Raw genomic sequence first — 23,533 nt, 5'->3', positions numbered from 1 at the left:
TAGCTCTCCACCAGGGAGCTCGTCACCAAGTAGCTCTCCACCAGGGAGCTCGTCACCAGGTAACTCTCCACCAGGGAGCTCGTCACCAAGCAATTCGCCACCAAGGAGCTCGTCACTAGGTAGCTCTCCACCAGGGAGCTCGTCACCAAGTAGCTCTCCACCAGGGAGCTCGTCACCAAGTAGCTCTCCACTAGGGAGCTCGTCACCAGGTAGCTCTCCACCAGGGAGCTCGTCACCAAGCAATTCGCCACCAGGGAGCTCCATCATCCTCTGAGTCACAGGCCACCTGGGAGCAGGTCAAATGACGAGGTAGTTAGCCAAAATATTGGTACATCACAAAAAAAATTGGTATGTGACCAGAAACGGTTACATCAATAATCACAACCAGTGAACTGAAACGTAGAAGGAAGAAGTATCCCAAAAGGCAAAGATCTATTGGAAGCATCAGTGCCCAAATAAACCTATTGGGCTTGGACAGGTAGCCCATGACAAGAAGGCTATTAAGCATATGAAACTTTGGATCGAAAATTGGGTATCAAGCAGCCCACTAGCGGAGAGACTTAGGTTGTGTTTGGTTTGAAAAATAAAGAAAGGAAATTAAGTCAGTTAGGAGGTTTCCCTTCCTTTCCCTTCTTTTCTTTCAAACCACACACAGCTTTAGTGATTGAGATTGGAATTTGGGACTTGGAGAAAGCATAGGGTTGAACTTCAAAAATGATTAATCAAGAATTTGAGTAAAATCCGAACATTAGTTCTTGAACATATCACCAGAGTCACCAGAGAAATAGCTACCTACCATCCACATAAGTCTTACCTCTACCCTACAGTTGGGATAGGTGCCAGCTCGAAATTGATGTTAATACACAGGCAGGTATTGGTGTTTACGTGGAGGTATTTGAAATTTTGAATTATTGTAAGTCTGCAATAGAATTCACTAGATCAATTGGAGCACATGTATTATGGATCTCATGTGTCTGCCAAGAAAACGTTGTGCACATTCCGTAAACAAACTATGCCAAAGTATGCCCCATGGGATTGCCAAGCTGCATCAAAATTACTTCTAATCATCAAATGGTAGGGATGGTAATTTTCCTCATCACTATTGGTTACATGGCCTCCCCAACCTGATGGAGTGATGGGGAGTGAAGTTAATTCAAATGGACCTTTTTTTATATTTAAATATATCAAAATATATTTAGAACATTATTTTTACTTAAAAAATTTCCTTCTAAATCTATTCCCTAAAAAAAGTATTTTTAATTAAAAAATGTCAGGGATTCAAATCCCCATTGGAACCCGTTTCCATTGGGGATTTGGGATGGGGATAACTTTGGGAGGTTCTTCCAGATGCCACCTACTAATTTGGGCCTCTCACTGACTGCTGTCGGTGGAAAAGTAAAAAAAAAAAAGTTTCATTTTCCAATTATAGATCCAAAACTGCTTTGATGGTAAACGTTGGAGTTGTACTTAAATTAGGTCAAGTGGCCAAGGAAGAAAGAACAAACTTACTTAAGACTGATGGTATAAAAATAGATCCATTTGGATTAGCTTTAGTTTTTGAGCTTTGGGCTATTGAAAACAAAATCAAGCTAAAAAGTATTTTTTTAATATTTGGTAATACTTGCTTTTAAAAGCACCGACAATTTGAAGTCAAAACACTTGGCCCCAAGACATAAAGCCTAAATTTGTACTTTGGGGCGTTAAAATAACAAATCTTGAAATTTATCCAAACGCAACCTAACATATTTTACAAATAGCTTTCAAAAGACCTACTCTATATACATTCAATCTGCTGGTAATGAGGCACTGGAAAACATATTTTCCGGCATCACTGACCAGTCAGACGACGGACCTGCATCTTATTCTTTTACTCCGGATGCAGATATAGACGATAGAGATGACAATTTTCCACCTACCTGAGACTAAGAAATCATTGTGGACCTCTAGCGGTACGCCTGTATGTATTATTGTCACAAGGCTCCAATGAGTGAATAATGGAGTCCCCACCCCAGCCATGTATAAGATTTCATTTATGAAGAGGTCATTATGGGTAAGAAGACTAAAGACTTTGAAGGTTACCGACAAGAGAGAGAGAACTTTGAAGCATGGTTTTGAAAACTGAAATAGACCGGATGGTTGGACCGGTTGATTTGGGAATTGTTCAGACAATCGGTTCAGTTTCATCTTAAAATAGTTTTTGGGCAAAAATACGTTGACTTAATCAGTGGCCCGCTGACCTGGGTAGTTGAACTATCGATTTATCAATTCAGACAATTTTTTTTCATTTTTTATTTTTTTTTTAAATTAGAATAAAAAATCTATTCAAACCAGACAACCGGACCATTTTACCCAGGAACCGATGGCCAAAACGATTATGTATCCAGCATGATTTTTAAGACCTTGCTCCAAAGGGTGCATCCTACTATAATGAGAAGATTGTATAGATAGCATCCGCACATATTGATATATATGCATTAGGGAGTGATGTAGCGCGACCTAGCTGCTCCCTGCCGGAGGTGATCTGGCTTTCAGACTTGTTTCCTCTCTTGGTTGGGGACTTGTTCTTTCTTCTCTTGTTCTTGTCGTTGCCTGCGTTGTCACCTTCCCTTTTTCTTTTTTCTATTGGACGGTCCCGATGAATTGTTCTGCCACGGGGTGGTTCTTGATTCTATGGATGCAGAGGTTGACTGACACGGATGAAAGGGCCTTGCCTTAAGTTCGTGGCCAGAACCCCGAACCGATTACCTACTAGCGAACCTTCTTGATGCGAATGCCGAGGTAAAATGGCCATAGCGGGCTGAGTGTCTCCTGATCTGTTTCCGGCATTGCCCTGTGAAGCGGGCGGAGTGATCTGCCCGTCTCTCCTACTGCGAGGTGAGACTTGGCTCCCGAGGGGACCTTGTCGCGAGGTCACTTTATCCCGAGGTGGTTGGACATCCGAGATCGATTTGTTGCGGACTGGTCATGTCAGGCTGAGTTGTCATTTCTTGGTCAGGTCGTGTCCACGTGTCCCTTCTTTACTAGATCAGGCCAAATCACCCTTCATCAAGGAAATAGACATCAATTTGCAATTAAAAAAGTGGTTGAGAGAGAAAACTTGAAAAGTGCCTTGGTTTGTAGATTGGCCTACCCGGTGTGGACGTATTTGGACTCTTAATCTTGTAGGATGTTGATGATTTAGAGTACATCTGAAAAAAGGGAAAATTTTGAGAAATATATCCATCTAGTTTTATTGCTCTTAATAGTCATGGAAGCCAACACAATTTAAGGGTAGGTGGGTGAGGTGGGGAGAATCTAGGCAGAATTTGATCCTATTTCTATTCTACATGACCAATGTTTTTAGTGATAAGCATGGCTCAAGTTTTTTTTTTTTTTTCATTTTAGGTACAAAAACTATAGGATTAGAAGTATAATAAAAAATAGAATAAAATATAAAAATCTCCCCTGAAGTTTCGGACAATCATACAAAATTTTCCTATAATTTTATTTTAACAAATACCTTCCTGAACTTTTGAAAAATTCAATAAAAAACTCCCTTCTGTCATTATCCCAGACAAAAAACATTAGATTGATGCACCAGTTTTCTCCAAATATCCGTTCTATCCTTTTATAAGTTATTTTACATACAAAATTACTGAAATAATCACATTTTAACTCAACAAAAAAAACATATTTCAGTAACTTTGTATGTAAAATTATTGAAATGATTGTTAAAAGAGGTTTTTGTTGAATTAAAATGGGGTTATCTTAGTAATTTTGTATGTAAAATAATTTATAAAAGGGTAGAATGGGTATTTGGAAAAAAATGGTGTATTAATCTAATGTTTTCCGTCTGGGACAGTGACAGAAGAGAGGTTTTTGTTGAGTTTCTCAAAAGTTTAGGGGAGATATTTGTTAACATGAAATTATAGGAGAGGTTTTTATGATTGTCAAAAACTTCAGGGGTGGTTTTTGTATTTTACCCTAAAAAATAAAATATGTCAACATTTTTTGAAAATTACTGAATTGATAATAAATATCCTAAAAGCAAGTTGATCGATTAATTTAATAAAACGTGAAAAATCTCACTCCATTTTGTTAGAACTGTCTAATAAAGTCCAATTATATTGTTTAATGAATGAGTGAAATGTTTGAGATTCACTAAACTAAGCTCGGAATCTACTATCCATAAGAATTCTACTCACACCTACCCACAGGACATAGCTATACATTGAGAACATCTTCTATATTTACATGTTATTATTCATAGGAGATGTTTACAATGTACAATTGTTATATATTGTGGGTAGGTGTAGGTAGGAGATTGGGATTCCACTAAACCTATTTCAAAAAAAAAAAAAAGTAAGTAAATGAATAAAGATCATGAAGAATTGTTCCATTTCTCTGTATTATTGACAATCCTAAATCCCGTCTCTGCAGAGAACTTCCCAACCACTCGTGATCTGCTACCCACAAATTGTTTCCAAATATTTATATATAAAGCATTACCACCAATATTGGAATTTTCTTTTCATAAATAATTTCTATGAATAATAACAAAGGAGATATTCCCAATATAATGTATTGTATGGATTGAGATGTGGGAAGAACTCGTGGTTTCTTCACTATTTTCTTGTACGCACGTTTGTCGGTAAAATTTTGAAAGAGAGAGTTTGGATCCTTATTTGTCAAGCTACAGAACTTTTTTCCTCCAACCTACAACCATTGCAGTTTATTTTATCAATTTCGTGTCCCCACCTCCCCCTTTCTCTTCTCCCTTTCCATTTTTAACCAGTCTGTCAAAATCAATTCTCTATTAATGTTACACTCTTGCCACGTATGCTACACACTTACCACGTGGCTAGCTTTCCGTATGAAAATTATATTTTGGGATGTCTCTGATGTGAATTCTTTGTTTTTTAGTTGACGGTTTTAAAAACAAATCAAAAGTAGTTGGTTTGAAAATAGATGTTCGAGCATGTTTTTCTTTTGTTCTTAAAACTGAAACCAATAAATATGTTCTTGAATTTATGGTTTAAAGAACATGTTTTCATCTTGTTATTTAATATCACGTTCCATAAATAATACAATTTTTTCATCATAAATTTTGTTTTATTTTTTAAACTATTTTTTATTTCAAAAACATGTATGGTTTTTTAAAATAAAATCTACTCATTTTTGTTTTTTTTAAAACAAAAAATACAGTTCCTTTTAGATAAATAAAACAAAAACACAAATCAAGAACTTGTTTTTTTTGCTCATATTACAATTAGACTTGTTCATGGGCCGGATCGGGCTTTGCCTCTTTATCAACAGAAAATGTGCAGGCCCGAGCCTAAGCCTGAGCCTGGCCTGACTATCCGGGCCTAGATCTTGAGCCTGAGCCCGACCCTTATATAAAGCCCAAAACCCGATATCTATACCCAATGCCTTATTTCCAATGTACTTTTATAAATTAATATTATATTAATTTAGTAATAATTTAATAATTTAATAAATTAATAAACTAATTAAATGACTTATTTTCGGTTGGCTCACTTTGTTTCTATATTCAATTTTGGGGATAAGGTTGCGTTTGGCAGTGAGTTAAAAGGTTATTGGACTATTTAAATATTGATGTAGTTAAACTGAAATTTAATGGATCTAATCTGAATCGGATAAATTTACTTAGTGGGTGTTTGAGACCATAGCGTTTTACAAGCGTATCATTGCACAAGTGGGCTCCGATTCACAAGTGTTTCGTTTTATTTGTTTAAAGTGATTTGATTTATTATTATAATATATTTATAATGATAATTGTATAACATCTCAGAACATTAATCAACTTTTTCAAATTTTCAACATGTTATGTCATCTCAGTGATTCAAGATCATCAAGGCAATTCAAGAAAAATCTAATGATTCAAAAAACATTATTTTTTTGAATCTTGGAATTAATTATTGCAAAAATTTTTTTTTTTGAAAAAACAGACTACCAAAATGTGATTCTTTTATCAATTTTGTTTATTTGTTAATTTAACATCAATAAAAACAAAAAAAATTATAAAACACTCCGATGCCAAACACGCCCTTACTGAATAGTGAGAGAATTTGGAATTAAATGCCCTGCGTCGCTCCTTTTGGCTCCTTTGGCTGGCCGTTGAATTTTGAATGTTGAATTGCCCCTTGAAACCGCCCCCACCACCACATACCATCTGAGTTCTGACCCGTCAACCACGCTGATATTTAATACCATGGGTACCTTCTTTTAATTACAAATTAACCTGACTCTATTTTGCGATTTTTTTTTCTTCCCTTCTGTTCAGGGTCCGTTTGGGAGGATTGAATCTTTCGTTGAGTTGATTTCACCGAACCATTTTGGATAAATCACTAATGCGAGATGTTTAGTTAGTTGGATAGAAAATAAGAGAATGAATGTTGAGGGGTTGTTTCTTAACCAAATTTGTGGAACTTTTTAGCTTTGGTGTGGTTTGTCAAGTTTTTTTTTGAAATATCTTCTGATAAATCTAACAGTTAAAAGATGATGTGAGTTTTTGTATTAAGACCTTAGTTACTTGAAGATTGTTTGATTAAGGTGTGTCTTTTTTGCATGAAGATCTAATGAAAAAAATCAAAAAGCTCCATTTAGAATATTTCAAAAGCAACCTAAAATGAACTTCACATGTCTTTTCGAAGAAACATCTTTTGGTGATTAAATCTTTTTCCCAACAAAACATGGGCTACTGGACTTCTAAACAGCCACAACCTGCATTGAAAGACACCAAATTGGGCCAAATATCTTTCCTTCTTATCTTCTATCAAACCATTGGTGTGGCCAGGAATTTTTGTGAGTAGATGCAACCAAAATCAAAGTAACAAAAATTAAATTTTTGCCCAAGAAAATGTTATAAAAATTAAAATCAAAGAAAAAACATCGATATATAATATTAAACATTTTCTTTTCCCACTTTTTAAAGTTTTTTCTTGTTTTCTTGTATGTATGTGTTTTCATTACAAACTTTGGATTGCTTTTATGCCAATGCCTAAATTTGTTTTGACCTTTCAATCAAATTGGTTATTTTATTGACTATAAATTATTTAAAATCACAAGAGGTACCTCATATTTTTATGGAGTTTTGTAGCTTTTACTTATAGTGAATCAAATCTTTTTATATTTTGAATTGGCCCACAATTTTTATTTAAATGGGGTCAATTTAAAAAATAATAATAATTTAAACCTAACATAAATTATAAATAATCTCTTAAAAGATCTTAGGATTCTTTTATTTATGTATTAAACTAAACATATCCGTACATCATTTTGTTTCTTATCTTGCTCCTTCAGTCCTTCCAAACAAGCAACCTTGCTCGTGCCCCCTTTCTCTTTCCTATAAAGTGGGACCACATAATTTTATTTCATATTTAGTTTGCTTAAACAAACAAGGTAAAATCAAATACGAAGCAAAAGTAAACTAAAATTTTCACTAAGCCCATTTATATTCCGCAACATTTACACTTGTGCAAATGAAATTTGTATCCAAGCAAATTGAGCCTTAAGAATTTTGCAAAAGTCCTTAAAAAACTCTTCTTTGACTTTATATTTTCTCTTATTTTATCATAAAATAGATGATGAATTAGGTGGTATTCATCACAATTCATGGGGGTGATTTGATTGATCAAAACTCCTTCAGTACCATGTCTTTCTTGTATGATAGATCAAATTTCAAACCAAACACAAGCTCAGCTCAGTCAATATTTTATCAAAGATGTCATGATCGAGCTCTCTAATAGTTGAAGCAGAAATTGGATTGATTACTGTACCCTTTGTATATTTTATCAAAATTACTAAACTATTTTCCATAGAATAAAATATGTAATATACTTCTCATCTTTAAAGGATTTATCCAAATAGTTAAATGTGCTTATTAGGAATTCTTATTATAAATAATGAAGATTTTTGGTGGGAAATGGCATCATCTCATGGTTGGTACTTGGTAATTTGTTAAGTTTATGCGTGGCTGTTTTACCACTCCTATTGGAATATCTGATAATTTGATTGATGATCAATGATAAATTTACTTTTTTTTGGTTAAAACGATTCTGATAGAATCAAAATTTGCTTTTTTAAAACACTGAAATAATTTAAACACAAATTATTAATAATAATTTAAAGATATGACCAAAAATAATTTAACAATGGGATGACAAAAAAAAAAAAGATTCATGAAACTGACCCTATATAGTTTTTTTGGGTCCAATATAGTTGGTATAACAATCATGTATACGACAATTTCATTCTTTATCTACGTTGCAGATTAAAAGTTAGAAAATTAAATAAAAAAGGGAAATGATGAGTCCCGATCTCTTACCCACAAGAACCCTGTCCACATTTATTGCAGCCACACATTTAAAATATTTTATATTATGTAGGGGGATGTTCCCAATTCACAAGGGGTGATGTATTATGGGTAGACCTGTTCATGGGCCGGGTGGCCCGATGGGCCGGCCCAGCCCCTAGATGGGCTTGAACGTGGTTATAGGCCCACGGATTTAAATTCAGGCCAAAAAGTTCGACCCACAATAAATTCGAGTCGGGCTCGGGTTTTGTCAAAATAGCCCAACCCGGCCCGACCTAATATTAGACTTAAAGTGAGTAATGTGATTATGTCCATTTGAATAAATTTTTTGATTTAAGAATATATAAAAGAAACGGGAAAAAACCATCTTATAGGCCCATTGTTCGTTTAAATAGGAAAAAAAACTATCTGAATTTTTAATTCTAATTTGAATAGGAAAAATTGTTTTTTTTTTATCAGGTCGGGCTTCGGGCTTTTTATCAAGGCCGGGCTCAAGCCAAACCCAAGTTATAGGCCCGTTGGTCATTAAACTCGGGCCTAGCATATTTCCCTTAATAACAAGTAAAAGCCCGGCCTAAATCCAGCTCGGCCCGGCCTATGAACATGTGTAATTATGGATAGGCGTCGGCAAGAAATCCGGAGTCATGATGCACATCGGCCTGTCAAAGTCACAGGTCCCAATGGTAGTCCCAATTGATGGGATCACCATTAAAAACCAGTAATATTTTAAACGTATGTTAACCATCAAGTAATACGAACCATGCATTTCTGAATTCTGATATTAAAAAATCATATATTTTTATGAAGGTTGTCTTCTTACAATCTTCTAGTAAAAATGTCAGATAATCCAAAGTCTAAACTCCTAACTTTTCGGTTCATAAACTCAATTTTAAGCAGATAGCTTTTTTGGGGGATAATTGCACAAAGAGTCAAAAGAGGATTAGCTGGTTTTTCACAAATGGATTTTCTAATAAATACCAATAAAAAATGGTATTCCTGAACCCGACCCGATAACTCACCCGAATCCATCTTCTTTAATAAAATTAAAAGCTGAGGAAGTCTAGGTCTAGTTTGGAATTCCTGCTTTATTTCCCATGTTAATACTTATCTGTAACTAGACCTCTATTTAGGCGGTGTTTGATTTGATACAAGATAACAGTGAGAAACAGAGGGAAAATTCTTAACAATTATAACTTATTTTCCACCAATCCAAACACTATTGAAGTAGAAATTCAGGATGGATCAGTTCATGTTTACAACCCCTCAACCCCATTAGGTCTTGGTCCTCGGGGGTGTAAATCATTTACCCAATTTGAATTACTTTCAAAACATAGTGACCTGAGTCATTGAACTGGTCCAATTAAGGGTGCAAACCATTTACCCGATTTGAAGAATTTTCAAAACATATTATTACGCCTTGTGCAACTCTTCCCAAATGGTCAAAGCACTTTTTGTCCCAATTTTTGTTTGCCACAATCCAAACCTATTAAGCAGAAAATTATCCAAACAGAACTTTAATAACTAATAATAAGTCAATAAAACAATATTTAAAAATTTATAATAATTGTGATCAATTTAGTCAACATCATGGACCACCTCCGGCGCCAAAACAAACGCCACCAATATATGAAGATTGTCCGAAAATATTCATTGGACGGTGGGCCAACTTGGGCCCAACCAAAATTTTAATTAAAACTGCGGAATTCAGTTTGGGTAACTCAATATTTTTAGTTTAGTTTCGTTCCCTGCAATCAACGACAAACACGTTAGCATATGGAAGCTCGAAATCTGTATTAACATTAAACATTTGTACATGGGTGTTAGTGTGAAAGAACATTTGTCCTTCAAACGAAGAAGCAAAAATTTCTAATGGAAAATTTTAGCGCGATGTTGACTGTCAGTGTCAATTGGATGCAGGATTTATAATTTATTGAGTTGGGAGTTGGGACCACATGTAAGAATTAAAATTGTGTGGATGCATGATACAATATTTCTTTTTTCGTAAATTCCTCCCTCAAAGTTTTGGACCATTGCTAAAATCTCACTTGAATTTTCGTAATTGCAATCACCTCCTTCAACTTTATGATATAGTTGCAAGTAGACAAAAGGCATGAAAAAATAATATAAATTTTATAAATAATAAAAAATTAAACTTTAAAGTTGCAGCTGTACCTATGATTGATTAGATATGAAGGGTAAATTTGAAAAATAAATCAATTTCAAAAAAGAGACTAAAAGGATCTGGGCTAGTGATTTATCTAAGGTTTTGTTTAGTTGCAATGCAAATTTATTTGCACCAGTACGTACAAATGTAACAAAATGCAAATTCTTATTTAATTTTGTTTGGATTTTACTTTATTTCACTTATTTCATTTGTACTGCAATCAAACAAAATAAGCTACAATTTAAAACAAAAACAAGTCAAAATTTACAGTCAAATCATTTGCATTGCCACCAAACACAGCTTAAGAAAAATTTGGAAACAAGACATTTTGGTCAAAAGTCACTTTGGCTCAATTTGAAAGGAATACAAATACAAATATGTACAGTGCAAATATAAGTTTAGAAATGCAAAATACAAGATTTTGCAGTGTACATATTTGTATTTGCATTCTTTCCAAACTGATCCGTATTATATAGTCTAGATATAGTTTCCTTTATTAATTGGGTCGGGCCAGGAATCGGGATGTACATTTTGCACATGCCCTGTTGTTTTAGTCGTAGTAATTTCAAGTGAGATGTTTGAATATTATATATTTCCAAGAATAGAGAGCAAGAAGGGGCTGTTATTTCATGCGTTGAAAAAATCTTGGGCTATTAAGCTTCAGAATATAGGTTCAATTCTGAGTGTAATTATCTAGGTAAGTCTTTTTTTCTGGGAAACACTTATCCAGGTAAGTGTATTTACTCATTTTCTTTTATTTCTCAGGTAAATAAGGCAATGGCCATTTTAGCCATAGAAATCCATTATTAAAATAGATATTTTTGTCCCATTCAAGTGATGGCTATGTGGGAAAGTTATTTACCCACCAAGTGATACCCAAGAAAATAAATTTTCCCTGCTCCCCATAAAACTGAAAAAAGAACATGAGACTCTTGTTCAATGGGAACCAAAATCCTATTGACCAACTTTCCCCTCTATCCAAATCCAAAAAAAAGAACACCCCCTTTGTGTGAAAAAAAAAATGTGAGAAGTTGGATTTGTATGCAATATTGCAATTTACCCCTCCAACACTCCAACATTAGGCAATAGCCCTTTTTCGATATAGAGAGCAAGGGGAAAATCCATGCTGCAAGAAAAATCAAAAAACTCTGATAAACCAGAATCTCCAATGAATTATGATAAATACCACCTAATTAGTTATTACTTTTATGATACCGATTGATTGGTTACAAGTTTTTATGGTATATATTTTAGTATTATTGTTAAACACAAGAGCGAGAAGATTAATAAGTTTATTGTCAAAATGCCAAAGCATTGGGGCCTTATTGGGTCAGAAGGAAGACCCGATTAATAAGGCTGTAAATGGTATCCGCATGTGTGAATTTGAATTTTAATATATTTCTGTTAAATATGATTAAATCAATTAACTTTTTTTTGGTAAAACGATCTAATCATATCAAAGTGTTCGTATAATTTTAATTATACTTATATTTGCACAAGTATTTAATTAATAAAGTTGATTGGGATGTTGTATAATATTTTAATCATTTTAGGGATGTTCTTCGATGTGAATTGCTTTCTCTTGTTGTGATTTTCAAAAATTAATTCAAAACCATCTAGCTTGAAAAGAAAAAAACATGTATCTATTCTTGGTTGTAAAATATGTTTTTCCTTTGTTTCTAAAAATCAAACCAAAAACGTGTGTTTGAATTTCTGTGTTTAAAATCTTTTAATTTTAATATTTTTAGAGGGCCATTTTAATTTTAAATAATATAATATATTCTCACCATCTTTCTTAAATCATAAAATATATGCATTCTGAGGTGCAAGGTGCAAAACATTTTTTCAAATTTATTTGCAGGGATGCTAAATTACGGTAATGCAAATGATTTACATGCAAACTCTGATTTATTTTTATTTCAAAGTTTACCTTATTTTGCTTGATTGTAAAATAAGATGTGATGCAGAATGTAGTAAAACCTAAAACAAAATTAAATTAGAAATTGCATTCTTTTCATTTACACTAGTGAATGACGCCATACTAATTATGGGGAATCGGTAATATTAAATTTACATTGTGGAATCAATATCGATAAATTTATATTTATTAATATTTTAAATAATTATTATGAAAAATAGCTTTTCAATAATTATTAGAATATGGATAATTTTCTTTTGTTATGATATATAGAGGGTTAATGATTAAGGGGGTGTTCTGTAGTGTGGATGAGAAATTGGTGGGTGTGGACTGGTCCACACCACACCCTATGGTAGGGACCAATCCACACCAAAGTTCAAAGTATCGACACGTATTGGCCCGTACGTGTCATTCTGACACCCCTCTGATACGCCCCTACAGTGGGTGTATCGAGGGTTTGATTGGTCTAGGGGATGGAGGAGACCTAAACCGGCCCCCTTGAACCGGTTGCAAAAAAAAATAAAAAACGTATAAAAAAGGGTATCAATTCGCCTGATACGCCCATACCGGCGTATCGATATTTTGAACCTTGATCCACACCACACCACAGTCCACAACTATTCTTAACTGTGGACAAATTGTGTGGACTGGATCAGTCCACACCCACAGTGGCATTCTACAGGTGTGGTGTGGAGTAGTCCACACCACACTTTTTGATTCCATGTATCTCATATACATTTATGAATAATCTACACCAACATTTTAAAAAATGACCCGAAAACAGAATTGTTCTGGCCACCTGTATCTGGGTCAATGGTCCGATCGTTTGGTTCGAATGAACAACCCATTCTAACAAACAAATTAAAAATAAAAAATAGTATAAAACCGTTGAACAGGTCAATGGGTCAACGGTTCGATTGCTCGAGTCAACGGGTTGTTGACTTTTTCAACATTTTTGGCAAAAAACTAGGTTTGGGGTAAAATGGAACCGCTTGCTTGAACGGTTCCCGGGCCGAACGGTTCAACTATCTGGGTCAACGACAGTTCGAAAGCCTTAGTCTACATAGTTATACATAAATATCTAATTTTTGCATTTTATATGATAAATATATTGAAAATGCATCAATGAATTAATATTGACTATTAAATATTATTTTTTTATGAAAACAATAGTAAAATAATTAAAATTTAAAAAACATATATTTTAAATATTCTAAATATTTTAAGTATTATTTTATTGATAAAATATTAAAATTAAAAAAAATTAAGTAAAATAATTAATATTTTATTGACAATAAATATTAAAATGTGAAACAAACAATAGGGTTTCGGTCTTTTTGGGGAAGTGTGAAGTAGCGGATCAAAAACCAAGCGTGGATGGTCCCTAACCACGATATTTTGCCGTGGATGAGAAATAGGGATGTGGAGTGTCCACAACCTACAAAACAAGTGTTAATCCCGTGGACATGAACACAACAACGAACACCCCCTAAGTGAGATTGATAGAATGTAGGCAGAATTGGTTTTGGATAACCACTTTTGCATTTTTTACATTTTTTTAGGAATAGATTGAAAATAGTGGTAGTGGGTTATGGGCTTTCAACTTCTCAGAAAATACCATGCGTCTTGCTTTTTAGAAAAATGAGAAGGCCATGTGTCTAAATGGTGGGGAGCTATAGCTTGGTAGTGGTTTGTGGGTTTAGCAGGAATTTCTCAGAAATTATCATGTGTTTAACTTTCTAGAAAATGAGAAAGCCACTTATATTTAAATGGTAATAGTGAGCTATAGACTTTAACATTTCTCAGAAAATGACATATGTCTAGATTTGAAAAAGCCACATATGTAAATAGTGAGGGTTGTAGCTGAAAACCTTTCTTTAATATATATATATATATATATATATACCATCCCATTTGTTTGCAGCTTACTGAATTAATAATATTGGTTTTGGGTTTACTATTTCCGGGAATATCCTACTACCCTTCCAGAGCAAACGGTGTCCAAATCAGATGAACTAAAAATAAATAAAAAAACAATTTACTATTTTTATAAGGGTAAATAGATTAAATCTTCCCTGTAATTTTTAATAGTTGCCGATCCGTATCCTGATTTATGCTAATAGCACTGTTTTCGCTTATTTTTGTCTGACATTGTTGCACACCCCTTCCATTAATTAAACGATAAACAGGGCTGGTTGATATTAACATCCCGATATTTTTAAATATCAAAATTGCCCTTTAATAAAAACACTAGATTTTACATTGATTGTTTTCATGACTTTCCCTGTGCTACTCACTTGACGGGCCTTTACTGCCATATTCCCGACTATCAAAAGATATAAAATCTTGTACCCACTTAGATATAGTGCAATGATAAAATGGTCGGCATGGTTTTCAAATCATCATTCATTGGATGGTTTAATTTGAAAATTGCGTTCAGGTAATCAATTCTGCTTTATCCTTAACCCTTATCTTAATTAGAAACGTTGGGTTGGTTAATGATTCACTGATCCGAGCGATCAAACCAATGATCCCTTCAACTCAGACAATATTTTTAGTCATTTTTAATTTTTATTTTTTAAAATTAAAGTAAATCATTCAATCGAACTAAATAGTCAAACTGCTAACAAGAAACTGATGGCTAGGGGTGGCAAGTTACTCGAGCTCAACTCGGTTCGGTTTCAACTGAGCTTCGAGTCAAGTTCAAACTTAATAGAGCTTGGCTCATGAGCCGGCTTGAATATATATATATATATATATATATATTATAATAATAATATATAATAAAATTATTATAATTCTTAATTTTTTAAATATCAAATAAAAAATATTTATATATATAATTTTTTATTTGTATAAAATATTTTTCTCAAAATCAAACTCAAACTTACGAGTTTTTGACTCAAGTCGAATTCAAACTCAAGATTTTAGCTCAAACCAAATTCGAGTCTTATAGAATAGTCTCAAGCCGGGATTTCACCTAGGCCCTTTGACTATTTCTCCCTTGTAGGTAGCCTGCCTTCATCACTTACGAGTTTTTGACTCGAGTCGAATTCAAACTCAAGATTTTAGCTCAAACCAAATTCGAGTCTTATAGAACAGTCTCAAGCCGGGATTTCACCTAGGCCCTTTGACTATTTCTCCCTTGCAAGTAGCCTGCCTTCATCACTCACTAAGTACGAGCTAAGTTTGAGTCTAAGGTTGCAAATAGTATCCGATTATCCGATTTCGAATTTGAATTTGATGTTATCAAGGGTTATCTGAATTTGATTCGTTTATAATAAGATTAAATATGAATCTATCCCTATTCGATCTCATATAATTCAATTTTATTCGATTTATATATATATATATATATATATATATATATATATAAATTATATTATATCTGTGAATGAAAATTTTATACTCAAAAATATATTTAATATATGCTTATATAAAATTATATTTTATATAAGTAATTTTCAATTCACTTTGTTCATAAAATATAATGTTAAAGTCATTTTTAGCTCATCTTATTAATAATATATAATATTTTGGTCATTTTTTAGTCTAATTTATTTATACTATTTAATATCTTATTATAATTCGAATTCGATTTGAATCTGCTATATATACGATAAATATGTTTTGATTTGAATTTGAACATAATCAAATCAAATTTGGATATACCTATATCTGATTTGATCCGATCCATTTGCAGCCCTATCCAAGTCGTCCTGACAACTTTTGATCGCCATCAGATAATAAGGCTGCAACTTGGGTCAAATTGACTCAAACCCAATCCGAAAAAAAGATGAGTTGGGTCGGGTCGAGTTGATGCTCAAGTTAGAGTTAGGGTTTAAAATTGGGAACCCGACTTTACTTCAAATTGGGTTAGGGTTGACCCCTCGAGCAACACAACACAACACAATCTGAACCCGACTCTATAGTACATATCATATATAAATATATTATATATATGATATATCATACATGGATTTGTTTATATGCATGGTAGTTGTATAGCCCCCACCACATAGTATCATTTATTTCTTTTAAGATAATCACTTCACTTAATCCTACTTAGAAATACTGAAGTCTTAATTAACATATTTATGTTTTTGAATATTTTATTCTTTGTTTCATCTATGTTGTTAGCTACGTATAGCTTGCTGCCCATAAAAGATTTATTATATTTCATAACTCATAATAAACTATAGTCATTTCAAACTTTTTTTTTTCTGAATTTTATACTTGAAAGAACAAATAAAAACATCAACAAACAAATACTAATAAAATATAGGATTAATATATGTAGTGAAAGTTGAATGAAGATATGAGATTACAAGGGATGGGAAGAGGGTTGGTTTCGGCCCAACCCGAACCCAACTAGGATTGGCCTCAACCCGACGTAACCCAGCCTGACTTGCAACCCTATTAGATAACATATGCAAATTTTAACATAACTCATGGAGATTGTATGAACAATAATCGTGAATGAAAATTCAGAAAAAAAAATCTTACATTTGTTTTTATGAAACGGCAGACGTGGGCTATTTCGGTCATTTCGCCTTTCCCGTCAGTCCGAATTAACGGAAGAGGTGTAGATGCGACGATATCAGAAAAAATAAGGGAGGGCAGTGTTATTAGCATAACAACCCGAAACTTTCAGAAATTACACGGTGGTTTTATCAATTTACCCTTTTATAACGTGGGAAAAAGTCTAAAATGTCTAATTATTGATCCAAACCAAACATGTCCCCCACTCGCTCTTTATATTAAGTAGCTGCTTTTGCTCTCCCCCTCGCATTCCCAATTTCAACCCAGCATCTCTCTCTCTCTCTCTGACCCAAACAATGGCTCTCTCCAAAACTGCGTCGGAGTCCGATGTCTCCGTTCATTCTACCTTCGCTTCGCGCTACGTCCGAACTTCTCTTCCCAGGTGTTTAAGCGATTCTACTCTCTCAGTTTGTCTGTCGGTGAGATGGAATTCCAGATTTGAAGGTCATAAGAACTGACGGTGGTGGATGCAGGTTCAAGATGGCAGAGAAGTCGATCCCGAAGGAAGCGGCGTACCAGATCATTAGCGACGAGCTGATGCTGGACGGGAACCCCAGGCTGAACCTAGCCTCCTTCGTGACGACATGGATGGAACCGGAGTGCGACAAGCTCATAATGGCTGGCATCAACAAGAACTATGTCGACATGGACGAGTACCCCGTCACCACCGAGCTCCAGGCAAGTCTTCTGTCCTCCTTCATCCCCCCTTCACCGGCGATCACTCCTATAGCCCTATGCTTTCTTTCTTTCTTTCTGTATAGATTACCGCCATTACCTGCTTACCAATCGGTCGGTCAGAAAATCGGATTCGACAAATCCGATTTATTCCGTTTTTCTGTGGGTGGGTCCCTCGTTACGTTGTATATCTGCCTTTAGGCCTGTATCGCGTTATATTCCGCGAACCGCAATTAACGAGTGGATCCCACTAGTCGGGCAGCTTGATGATGTTGAGGTTGCGGACCTTGTGGTTCTACACTTCTACCATGGCCTACACCTTTGGATTGGAATATCTCTCCTAGCTGGAGTTTTGATAGCGTGACGATAATTGCTACGGAGCCTTGATGCATACGGTAAAAGTAGGACGCTGGAGTTTTGATAGCGACTGTGATGGATGGTTGGGGACAGTGTTGGGAGCGATTATTGGTATTAGATCTGAATTCTAATGGACCCGCATTAAGTGCAGAATGAGGTTGTTTCCTGGTGAGGCGTGATGGAATACCGCCTGGGCCTACGGAAATACTGTAGCCCCATTGATTTTACAGTGATGAAACTTTGGGGATACCCGATTTTCTGTGTTTCGTTACGGGAAGTTTACGCTTTGCGGGACGAGATTGGCTGCTTACAAAGCACTACCACAGGCGCGCGACAGCCCATCCTATCCGTGCATTGGGAATATCTCCGCGTGACAAGCACGGGAGATGTTCGCAGTGCACGGAGGCGATGGATTGTGGGGCGCGCTTTGTGGGCAGCCTATTCGATCAGTACACTTTGAGCCATTTTGGGTTCTTTTCAATATAATCTTTTTTTTGCAACCGTACCCCTATGGTTTAGTGAATTTTCATCTTGTGCCACATCTTTTCCTGCACTTTCCTTAAGTTAGTATTCAATCAGGTCGATTTTCATCAAAATTCAGGGTTGTAATTGGTCAACCATTTTGATATCAAGTTCATCTGGCATCATAGATTTTTTATTTGAAAATCGACCCACTTTTGCCTCTAGGTTTCCAGTTAGCGGTTCAACCATGTGGTTCAAATGGATTGATCTGCAACGTCATCACAAGCATGATGAAATATTTAAAATATAAAAAATATAGTTATGAGCCTAAGAACAGTTGTTCAGGTCGAATGGCTTGACAGTTTAATTGTCTGGATCAACATTTTATTTATCAAATCAATGACATTTTTTTGCAAAATAACTTGTCGACCTAGAAAGGTCACCGATTCCTGTAGATGGAAGTGTAGGAGAGAAAAATCAAAAGCCGAATAAATCAGTGCAGGATCTATACCCCTAAGACAGATAGAAAAAAAAGACTGTAGAAGAGTAAAATCGTTGAATGCAACCATGGAAATGAATTCCATTTCAAACCCATCCAACCCTGATAGTTGTTTCCTTCTCAAACACGGAATTGAATACTCAAAATCCACTAGTTCTATATTGGACCACCAAAACAATCAAACCCAAATGTCAGAATTTTCTCCCTTTAAATTCTGTCCCTGATTCCATTTCTACCCTGAATTGTAGAAGTTCGATGTGTCATTTTCTGCTTTCCTATTAGTGAAACCCAAGAAAAAACATCTCAAACTTCGAATTTAGTGCTTCATGGGTCCCACGACGGCTGCACGGTTCAAAGAGTTGCATAAAAACTCCTTGATATGTCTGTTAAAAAGTATGCAACTTTATTTTATTTTTGTCATTTCATGGTTGGCCTCCTAATAGACCAAAGTTTCCAAGTGGAAACTCGGCAAAGCTTAGGACCACAACTCTTCTTCTTCTTCTAGGTAAAATTTTGCTACTTTATCTTTGAACCAAAGCAAACGGATAACATGTACAAGGTAACTTATCCATACTTTGTATGGTTTTGAGCAACTGGTGGGCCAAATAATATAACCAGACATGGTCACATAGACCACTCAATATGCTCCAAAATGTCCCTATACCCATTATACTATACTTGTAAATTCAGTAATTCCGGTACTCATGCACTTGAATGGCATAGAATGAAAGTAATTAGAATATTCTAGTTCTATTTTATTCTATGATTCAATTCTGTCCTTAATTTTAATTCTACCTGACCCAAAACACATTTCTTTGAAATTTATAGCTTTGTCTTCAAATAAATGGTTTTTCAGCAGCTGGTAAGCCAAATATTATAATGAGACACTGACCACTCAATTTGCTACAAAGCACTGACACGTCAGAATCAGCACAAAATAGGGTAATTAGAATATTCCAGTTTTGTACTTTTCACCGCCATGACATGATCCAATAATCTAAAGATGTATCATATTATGATATATGGGGTAATTAAAATATATCATACTATAGTGTATTTGTCACTATAGGTCAAGTATGTATCATATTATGATATATGGGGTAATTAAAATATATCATACTATATCACAGTATAGTGTATTTGTCAACTATATTTTGGGTGGTTCAGAGTTTGGAAGGAGTAAATATGTAGAGTGTAAAATCTTGCATTTTGTATGTATTTACACTGTATATATTTGTATTTGTACTTATTTCAAACACATTAAGAAATTAGGCATTGACCACTCAATGTGCTCCAAAATGCCCTTATACTTTTTTCACTGTACTTTTAGATGTTAGACTTAAAGAAAGAGTTTGATTGTTTCAAAAGAACCGGTCTCAGACAGGAGAATGGAAAAGGAAGGAAACAATAAAAGTCAAGGTTACTCCATTGGAGCACTTAGAATTTGATTTTAATATTTAAGCCAATGAGAAAATAACGTAGAAGATGGATGTCTTCACCATTAGAGTACTTTTAATAAAATAAGAGAAAAAGTCTACTATACTCAAACTTGTTTAATTGGTCTTTTCTCCTTTGATTTGTTTTTTTTTTTTTCTGCAGAACCGGTGCGTGAACATGATTGCACATTTGTTCAACGCTCCACTCGGAGAATCAGAGGCTGCCGTCGGAGTAGGGACTGTGGGGTCGTCGGAGGCGATTATGTTGGCCGGACTGGCATTCAAGAGGAAGTGGCAGAACAAGAGGAAGGCCGAGGGTAAACCCTGTGACAGTCCCAACATCGTTACGGGTGCTAATGTTCAGGTATGTGAATTGGGCTCGCCCAGTAAATTATAAAATATGGGCGAAGAAGCCCGATCCAAATATTACACATTGTGCAGTGTGGTAGAAGTATTGGTCTATTACTCATCAAGTCATCATATTGAAAGTAGGTTTTTGCTTGAAGATTTGGTTAGGGTTAGGGTTGACAAATATGAATCCCACTTGACTTGGGGTTTAAGGCTGAGAGGTCAACCCATTTAACCCAATCCGATCAGTATATTTATTTAATGGGTCCACTATGACACCGAAAAGACATGACATTAGAAAAACTTGGTTTGACATTAGAAAAACTTGTAACCAATCAACCAGCATCATAAAAGTGATAACCAATCAGGTGGGTTGTCATCAAAATTCATGGGTTTGATTGGTCAAAGTTCTTCTGCCATCATAGTTTTATGGCATCATAGATACTGTCTTTTATATACACATTACTACACAAGTATGTGTATATATGCATCAACAATTTTGCGTTTGGAGATCAAGAATTTATTAGTGTAATATAAGTATAATATTCCTAAGTACCATACTGATCAGAAGTTTTTCAGATATCATATCTTTACGATATCATAGCCTAACCCAATTGTCTAATCTTAAGTTGAGAAGTGAGAACATTTTCCTAAAGCAAAAGGAATTCAAGAAAATGGCCCAACATGAGCCCAACCCAACCCAATGACATTTGCTGATTCACAACTTTGGTTTGGGTTAGGGCTGACTTCAACCAAACCTAACTAGGCCCAACTTGCATCCTTAGGTTAGGTCATGGCTTAACATCATTCACAATGACAATCTCTTGATGACTATGATGTACAGGTCTGTTGGGAGAAATTTGCAAGGTACTTTGAGGTTGAGTTGAAGGAGGTAAAACTGAGGGAAGGCTACTATGTGATGGACCCTGAGAAAGCAGTTGAGATGGTTGATGAGAACACCATCTGTGTCGCTGCAATCCTCGGTTCCACCCTCAATGGTGAATTTGAGGATGTTAAGCGTTTGAATGACCTATTGATAGAGAAGAACAAGGAAACAGGGTATGTTTGGCACTTGTAGTAGTGTGTATGTTTGTCAAATGATGAATCTTCCTCTACAGCGATTTAATCTTGATTTTATGACTATTTTGCAGATGGGAAACTCCTATTCATGTTGATGCTGCCAGTGGTGGATTCATTGCTCCATTCATCTACCCAGACCTAGAGTGGGACTTCCGCTTGCCACTGGTGAAGAGTATCAATGTCAGTGGCCACAAGTATGGTCTTGTCTATGCTGGGATTGGGTGGGTCATCTGGAGGAGCAAAGAAGATTTGCCTGAAGAACTCATCTTCCACATCAACTATCTTGGAGCTGATCAGCCCACCTTTACCCTCAACTTCTCTAAAGGTAATCACAGAAAAATTCTACCATAACCATGAACAAAGATGATCACAAGGGGGTTCATGCCAGAATAAGTCATTGACTACTGTATTTTATGAAATTACTACAGGTTCTAGTCAAGTAATTGCTCAATACTACCAGCTAATTCGCTTGGGCTATGAGGTGAGTTCATTAAGGAAAGCCACCAAGAGATTGTATTGGAATTATTGTCAAATAGATCTACCAAGTTGGTGCATTATAAGAAAAGAAACTAATAATTCTTGGGTTTTCTCTCAGGGCTATAGGAACATTATGGAGAATTGCAGAGAAAATACAATGGTTCTCAAGGAAGGATTAGAGAAGACAGAGCGTTTCAACATTGTGTCCAAGGACGAAGGAGTCCCCTTGGTGGCATTCTCACTCAAGGACAGTAGCCATTACACTGAGTTCCAAGTGTCGGACATGTTGCGCCGATTCGGATGGATTGTGCCAGCCTATACCATGCCACCTGATGCTCAGAATATAACAGTGCTCCGTGTTGTTATAAGGGAGGATTTCTCTCGAACTCTTGCTGAGAGACTTGTCCATGACATCCAAAAGGTCCTTCATGACCTCGACACCCTCCCTGCAAAGATCTCTGCGAAGCTAGCACTCAATGGTGAAGAGGGTATTCTTCCCCGCAAGAAGAGTGCCATTGAGACCCAGAGAGAGATCACTACAGCATGGAGGAAGTTTGTGATGGCCAGGAAGACCAATGGTGTTTGTTAAGAATTTGGACTTGAAGCCATCACGAGAGACACTACTGCTAAGTTTTTGTTTTTTTCCATTTTCCTTCTTTCTTTTACTTTCGTCCCTACTCCTTTGATATTTTAGAGTTCAATTAATTACTTGTCCCAAACCCATGTTTATGGCCTCTTTTTGAGTCTATGACTTTATATGATTTATCTTAAATTATTGAAAGATGTCATGAACAAACTAGTACAAAACTTATTAGCTCCCAAGTGCTGCATTTGTTTATTTGTTTATGATGCAAACATTGAAGTGATGGAAATATGGTTCAAGTTGGTGTTGGTTTGCTTAAAAACACAAATTTTCCATAAAAAAATTGTAAATATGCACTGAAATTCATGTTTCCTCTTAAAATGGATGCAAATTAAGTTTGCCTCCAAAATATAGATATAAAGCATTGCACCATTCTATGTGTTGTGCTTAGAGGAGAGATGCAAACACTGAGGAGTTCATGTACATTTCAACAATCTTCACTTATATCTGCGTCTCCTTTCATCCATATCAAGCACTTTTCCTCGAACTGAAGCCGTTATTATATGACTAAGGTGGCGTTCGGTAATCTGAACTCTGAAGTCTAAAAAGCAGAAAAACTTCTGAAAAAACTCTATAAGTATTCAGAGGAAGTTTTGTTTTTCTGCTTTTGCGGACATC

The 23,533-nt window shown here is 35.2% G+C and overlaps 1 protein-coding gene across 1 annotated transcript; it reads left to right on the top strand.

The window, feature by feature from the left end:
• The first annotated feature begins 17,121 nt into the window (after window positions 1-17,121).
• Window positions 17,122-23,079, top strand: LOC104589582 (glutamate decarboxylase 1). Its single transcript, XM_010247975.3, has 7 exons — window positions 17,122-17,320; window positions 17,412-17,616; window positions 20,531-20,731; window positions 21,560-21,774; window positions 21,867-22,120; window positions 22,224-22,276; window positions 22,391-23,079. Exons 1-7 carry the CDS (start codon window positions 17,235-17,237, stop codon window positions 22,859-22,861), a joined length of 1,485 nt encoding a protein of 494 aa, XP_010246277.1. The 5' UTR covers window positions 17,122-17,234; the 3' UTR covers window positions 22,862-23,079.
• Window positions 23,080-23,533: the final 454 nt, after the last annotated feature.

This window comes from Nelumbo nucifera, chromosome 3 (assembly GCF_055504915.1).
Source record: "Nelumbo nucifera cultivar China Antique chromosome 3, China Antique-T2T, whole genome shotgun sequence".
Lineage (NCBI taxonomy): Eukaryota > Viridiplantae > Streptophyta > Magnoliopsida > Proteales > Nelumbonaceae > Nelumbo > Nelumbo nucifera.
Note: the sequence above shows the minus strand (reverse complement) of the source record. Positions and strands in the feature narration are given on the sequence as shown.